We start from the raw sequence: 6,534 nt of genomic DNA, 5'->3' as shown, positions 1-6,534 counted from the left end.
AAGATGAAAGTGCAACATGTCTAAAAAGTGCTTCATGTGTGTGTATATACATGTATATGTATGTGTGTTTTGAGCATCCAATCATGAAGTGAGAAGATAAGTATGTGCAAAAATTTCTCATTGCCCTTGAATATACAAAATCTAAGCACAGGCTCCTTCAGCTTCTCTGCAAGAAGCTCCAATACTTGATGGAAAGTGGAGAGCTTCAACCCAGGATTCATGAACCCCACTACCACCACCACCACTCTCAGCCTGGCTCTGGTCTCGATGCTGCTAGTAACCCAGGTGAAGAAGGAAGAATAGGGTGATTAGGAGCTGGGGTGGTACCAAGCAGGCCCCATCATCTATCTCCAAAGCTGAAAGTCTCCAGGGAGGCCTTCCTTGAAAGGGCAAACCCTCTTATTAAAAAAAAATAAGAAGAAAAATACATTCTTGTATCGTACTTCTTAGTACAGAAAAAAAAAACAGAACACGCCCCCCCCCCCCCAATGCTTCACAGGAAAAGGTCAGAGAGAATGTCATGTGTGACATTCTGGAAGTGGCTGGAAAGAAACCTGAACTGTGAGGTCTGGAGACAATCCAGAGCCATGAGCAAAACCGAAATCAGCCAGCCACAGCAGCCCGTCACCGAAGGGCACATGGTCTCCCCAAGTCTTAGAATATTCTTGGGGGGTGGAAAGCCCTAAAAACTTTTTGAATGGGCTGATTCTGGAAGTGTTTTAGAGAACCGTGATGCCCACCATTCGTGCATGGACATCTTTAAAAGTGCCTCTGAGTGTGTGGATGGGCTTTTAGGAGACAGCTAAGTTCTCCACTCCTAAGTCAAGTCTACAGAAAGTGCAACCAGGGGCCCTGGGATTTCTACAAGGTGCAGGGGGACATGGCTGAGCCCAGTGCATTGTCCATATGGGGACTTTTAGCAGTTCTCATCCACAAGCTTTGAGCCGTTAATCCCCCGGTAGGTGACTCTGCTGGGCCGCACCAGGACTCCGTGGTAGGGTTTGCAGGTGAAGTAGCGCTTGTCCCCCACTGCACCGTCGTTCTTCCCCTTGGCATTGCGCAACTCGAGTCCCAGCCAGATTCCAGAGGCGAAGTCAGTTGGGCCCACGTACCTAACTGTGGCCATCTCGTTGGAGCTGGTGAGGAGGACTTGGGAGCCTTCGTGCAGCTTCACGGCCCCCTCGATGCCACCTGCCGCTGTGGGGGTGCTGCTCCAGCTGCGGCGCAGGGTGGGTTTGCATCTGGGAGGGCAGGAGGAGAAGAGGAGGAGGAGGTTTGAGAAAGAAAAATGCCACAAAGCACAATCCCTATACAGCCTCCACATAGCCTGGCCCGTGGCTAAATCCCAGCAGCTCCCCAGAGACACTACTCTGTGCCCCCCACTCCTCCGTGGCCCCAAACAGGGTTTTTGAGATGATACTTTGAGTGATGGCTTTGTTCTGTTCTCATCTCATTGGCGATGCTAAAACCATCCTAATGTGGAGCCATGGTTTCACCAACTATACAAAGAGCAGCTGCTGATGTGGGACTGACAGGACATCGTAGCAACAATAATTTGATTTGGGCAGAGGAGAAGGATCCCCAGGCTGGAAGAGGCACCGGCTTATACCAGGCCAAGAGCTGGCTGGATTCCTGCCTGGCAGCCCCAAGCACTGTCAGTCATACCTTCTGGCTCCCAGATTCGCTGGGCCTGAGCATTAACCATCAGTCCTACTCACTGGGGATGAGTAGCACCAGGCAAGGCTTCAGGGGTCCCCAGAAATCGGTAGGACCCTCCCATTAGAGCTCAAGAAAAACAGGAAGTGAGACATCTGTACGGCATTACATTTAAGAGTTATGGTGATTCACTTGAAAACATTCATTGAGTAACTATGAAATGGCAGGCCAGGGACTAGATTCAAGGAACTTGTGCATAATAATCAGCAAAGTTCTATGATTGTTCCAGGAGAAACTAAGGACTGAGCAGAAAGGAAGAAGAAGAAATCTCAGAGATAGAGGGAGAAGAAAACATGTCTGCTCTAGAGGTAGGCAGGAGGGAGGGCTGGAAGGGAGGCAGGAAGGAAACCAGGGATATTGGTGACAGAAAATTGTAGGTGTTGAACATTGTAGGGCTGAAACTCAACCATGAACAACTTTGTAATGTGTATCTCACAGAGATTCAATTAAATTTTTTTTTTTTGGTTTTTGGGTCACACCCGGCAGCTCAGGGGTTATTCCTGGTTCTATGCTCAGAAATCACCCCTGGCAGGCACAGGGGACTATATGGGATGCCTTCTGCATGAAAGGCAAATGCCTTACCTCCATGCTATCTCTCTGGCCCCTCAATTAAAATTTTTATTTAAAAAATATCTTTCTCTTCAAATCCCAAGAAAACACTTCCAGGAAGGAGGGATGCTTGGAGCTACCTGAAAAGATGAGCAGGCAGAGAAGCAGATGTGAGTCAATGAGTCGAACCCAGTTAATGACTCAAAGCAGAGACTCTGTTGGCCACTTGTTTCCTCAGGAGGCTGTTGCCAGGACAGGGTCGAGGCACAATAGGATCTGGTCAGGTGGTCCTTGCCAGGGCCTGATCTGAGTTGTTGGACTTCATGCCAGGTCTGAGAATACACATACTTTGAGGTAAGGGCAGAAAACCCTGACCAGGGTGTGAGAAAGGAGGGCCTGAGTTGAGTTCTGCTGAAAGATAGCCTCATGAGAGCTGAGAGGTGATGGTGCCAGGTCCCCACAGGGAACCCTGAGACTTTTGAGCCTGTACATGGGAATCCCATGAGGAGCCAGCATGGTGACAAAGATGGGGAGGACGAATGAACGACAGAGGAGAGGCCTGGTCACCGTATATAGAGTGCCTGTGAGAGTCAGGCCTTGAGCTGAGGAGCTTCCTTATCCTTTCAGGCTTGGCATTTACTGAACCCTATCTCTGAAGAAGTCTCCAACCCTTTTCTCTCCTTATTTTCCTCAGAATGAAATGAACCCATCTCTACCTCCCACTACTCAGGGGTTGGGAAAACAGGCTCTGTGCCTTCACAGCAATGACATGCTCCTCCCCAGCCACCCCCCCCCATCTCTCTTGCTTCCATGGAGGTGACAGACAAGATGTCACCCCCAGCCCTTCAGTTCCCTATCCATGAATTTTCATTATCTCTGACTCCACTCGCCGTATTTCTGCAGGAACTATCATTTGTTTCCATCTGACTAAACGAGAAAATGGTGCCATGCTTGGTAAACCTGAATGGGTTCGTCTCTTTCAGCACACCTTCTTCAGGATGCATCATGCGTTCAGGCGACAAAAGCGATGTCTCATCCCCTCATGCACAAGGTCCTGCAATCACTGTTTTCTAACTCCTGCCCCTGTGACCCTATTCTCTGCTGCACCTCCTGCCTCTTTTGTTCCTCCCAATGATGAGTACTAGGCATTCTGCTCACATATTGAGTGAAATAACCTGAACAGCTGACTCTCTATCCGCAACAAAAATATATTAATTTCTTTATAGGAAGGGAGCCTAGAGCCCTGGGTATGTATGAGTGATCAGATTTGTTTCTTTTCCTCTTCACAGAGTATCTCTTACCTCACCTCACATGAAACTGTCATGGCTCCCAGTTTTCTCTCCTTTTCTTTTATCTCTGCACCCTATTCTTCTTTTCACCTAAGCCTCAACCCTTATTTTACTTTTCCCCTTTCAGAATCCTTTATAGACAGTTTTTTTCTCTTCTTAGAAATTTTCTCTATTTTGCCCAAGAACTCTTGACCACCTTCAGTGAACAGAAGTAGCAAATGACTACCCATAACATGGTGATGTGGCATGTTACACCAATGGTTCATGCTTGGATTCTCATGGATGGTGTTTACCACCGGTGGTCTACACTTGGATGTCCCAGGGATGGTGTGTACTACTGGTGGTTCACACTTGGATGTCTCATGACTGTATGTACCACTGGTGGCCCACATTTAGTTGTCCCATGGACAGCATGAACCACTAGTGGCTCACACATCATACAAACTGTACCATCACAAATAGTTATTGTTGCTACAATTTCATAGATACTTGAACTTGGTGATGTGGGACAAAGCAGAGCTGATGTCAATAAAGCCACCTTGGTGGAAGAATCACAATTTACGGTACCAGCAGCACTGTGTTCACATTGTGTTCATCTCTCATAGGGACTCGGTTGAGGAAAGCAATTGCAAAATTCTCAAAACGGCCAAAGGTCTTGAGGAAAGGAACAAAGAATAGCACCAGGGACATAGAGATAGCACAGCAGTAGGGCTTTTGCCTTGCATGTGGCTGACCCAAGAGGGACCCAGTTCGATTCCCAGCATCCCATGTGGTCCCCCAGCCTGTGAAGGGTGATTTCTGAGTGCAAAGCCAAGAGTAATCCCTGAGTGCTGCTGGGTGTGGCCCAAAAACCAAATCAATCGGTAAATAATAAGGAAAGGAATAAAGGAAAAAAAAAAAGAATAGCACCAACCCTACACGAGAGAACCAGATGATCTCTGGTGACAAGCCGGGGTCTCCCATGATATGCTAGACCTCTGTGGAGTTTGATAACTACGTACTTGGCTACTTGGCACCTTTGCTGTGGGGACATCTCAGTGGCAAGGCCATCACCTCTGTGCAGACCTCTGCTATTGCCAAGAGGCCATTCATGGGCCTACATAATTGCTTCTCCCTCTAGGTATTTACTCACAAAGTTATCAGCAAGATTTCTTATTTTGTTTGTTTGTTTTGTCTTGTTTGGGGGTCATATCTGAGAGTCCTCAGGGATCACTCATGGATCTGGGGATCACTCATGCATCTGGGGATCACTGGGAAAGAAAGATTACATATGGGATTCTGGGGATCAAACCTGTGTCATTCCCATGCAAGGCAAATGCTCTGCCTGCCTGCTGTACTTTCGCTCTGGTCCCCAGTAGTTCTTAAAAAACTAATAACAACTCAAGTTCAAAAGAGCCTTTTATGTGTCTAAAGTAGTTTTTAAAAGTTTGAGACTGGGGTCAAAGTAATAGCACAGCAGTAGGGCATTTGCCTTGCATGTAGCTGACCTGGAACAGACCTGGGTTCGATCCCAGCATCCCATATGGTCCCGAGCCTGCCAGGAGTGATTTCTGAACACAGAGCCAGGAGTAACTTCTGAGCACTTCCAGGTGTGGCCCCAAACCCAAAATATTAAAAAAAAAAAGTTTGAGACCATTACTGAGGTGAAGCGAGAAAGAAGGAGTGATCATGTGAGTGTGAAGGAAAAGGAAATTCTTAAGGCAAAGGGGAAAACAGCTTTTTGAGCAGTGTGCTTGACAAGAAGGAAGCAGGAATATATTTTCAAATAGTCAGCTTGCCATATGCAAATAGGCCTGACATTTCATGAGTTGCTGAAAATATTAAATCAAATCTCTGACTAATTAAGTAAATAGCTTAAAAAGCAATCCACCTTATTGGTTAACACAAAAACATAAATTCCCCCAACTTTTATTAACGAAATGGGACCTCGGAAAATGCATGCAGTCCACTCACTCCAGTCACTGGTGACATTTTTAATTTGGGTTTATAAAGGAGGGAGATCTCTTCCCAATACACTCCTCGCACGGTTTCTCCTATGTCAACGCTACACAGCAACGTCACAGATATAATCCACTTTTCTTCCTTCACAGACTCCCTTCCTGTTCATCTTGAAGGGAGTTTTTTGGGATTTTTTTTTCCTAAATCTTCTTCATACTCACTTGGCAAAAGCATTTCTTCTGTTAATCTCTTTTTGGGAAGAAGCAGACGTTGTACTGAAACTTCTCCTAAAACCTAAGTATGAAAGTTAAAGTCAAAAGAGGGGAAAGGGAAAAAATAAAGACAATCACAAATAATACAGACCTGACTGAAAGTCACAGCATCCTTTCTTTGCCAGGCACATGCCAAGACACAGGCCAATGCCCGTGGTGGCACTTGGGCAATGTCACATTGTACCTTTCACAGATGGAAGGAGGGCTGGGGGACTGGGGGGCCCACAAGAATCTCAACACCACCTCCCCAACCTGTCTGTGTTCACTGCACATCTGTATGTTGAAGATTCTCGCCATATCTCAAATTTACTGTTACATCTGTTAAGGTGTGTGACTATCTGGGAACTTTTTTTTTAAGGTATGTCATGATCTGGAACCTATTCTTTTAAGGTGTACCATGATCAAGGATCTTAAGGATTTTAAGATGTATCATGATCTGGAACTTTTTTTTAAGGTCATGATGTTACTTTTGATGTTACTATTGTAAATCTGCAGCCACTATGAACAGTAACCACAAGCAAACATCATCTATGAATGTGTATGTATTCTTCTGGCTCCACCACATGGCCATTGTCTCCCCACTTCTCTCTCAACTCTCTCTTTTTCCTCTTTCTCTCTCTCTCTCCCTCTCTTCCAGCCACCATACTGCCTGAGTCTCAAAATAGAAATGAGGCCAATTAGTAACATACGAGGGCCAGTAAGTGTTCAAGTGAAAGGAAAATACCTGTGTCTCTCACTATACAACAAAAGCTCTTGGAAAAAGAGGAAGC

General features: G+C 46.1%; 1 protein-coding gene across 1 annotated transcript in view; it reads right to left on the bottom strand.

Moving 5' to 3' along the window:
• Positions 1–247: 247 nt before the first annotated feature.
• CLIP4 (CAP-Gly domain containing linker protein family member 4) overlaps positions 248–6,534 on the bottom strand; it is a 68,412-nt gene continuing 62,125 nt past the window's right edge. The window contains exons 15-16 of the mRNA XM_049784235.1: positions 5,714–5,786; positions 248–1,241 (exon numbers count right to left, since the gene is read on the bottom strand). Coding sequence (XP_049640192.1) covers positions 917–1,241; positions 5,714–5,786 — 398 coding nt within the window. The 3' untranslated portion in view covers positions 248–916. The remainder of the gene's footprint in view (positions 1,242–5,713; positions 5,787–6,534) is intronic.

Source organism: Suncus etruscus, chromosome 12 (genome assembly GCF_024139225.1).
Source record: "Suncus etruscus isolate mSunEtr1 chromosome 12, mSunEtr1.pri.cur, whole genome shotgun sequence".
In the NCBI taxonomy this organism is placed as follows: domain Eukaryota; kingdom Metazoa; phylum Chordata; class Mammalia; order Eulipotyphla; family Soricidae; genus Suncus; species Suncus etruscus.
The sequence above is the reverse complement of the archived record's forward strand: the minus strand, read 5'-3'. Positions and strand labels throughout refer to the sequence as shown.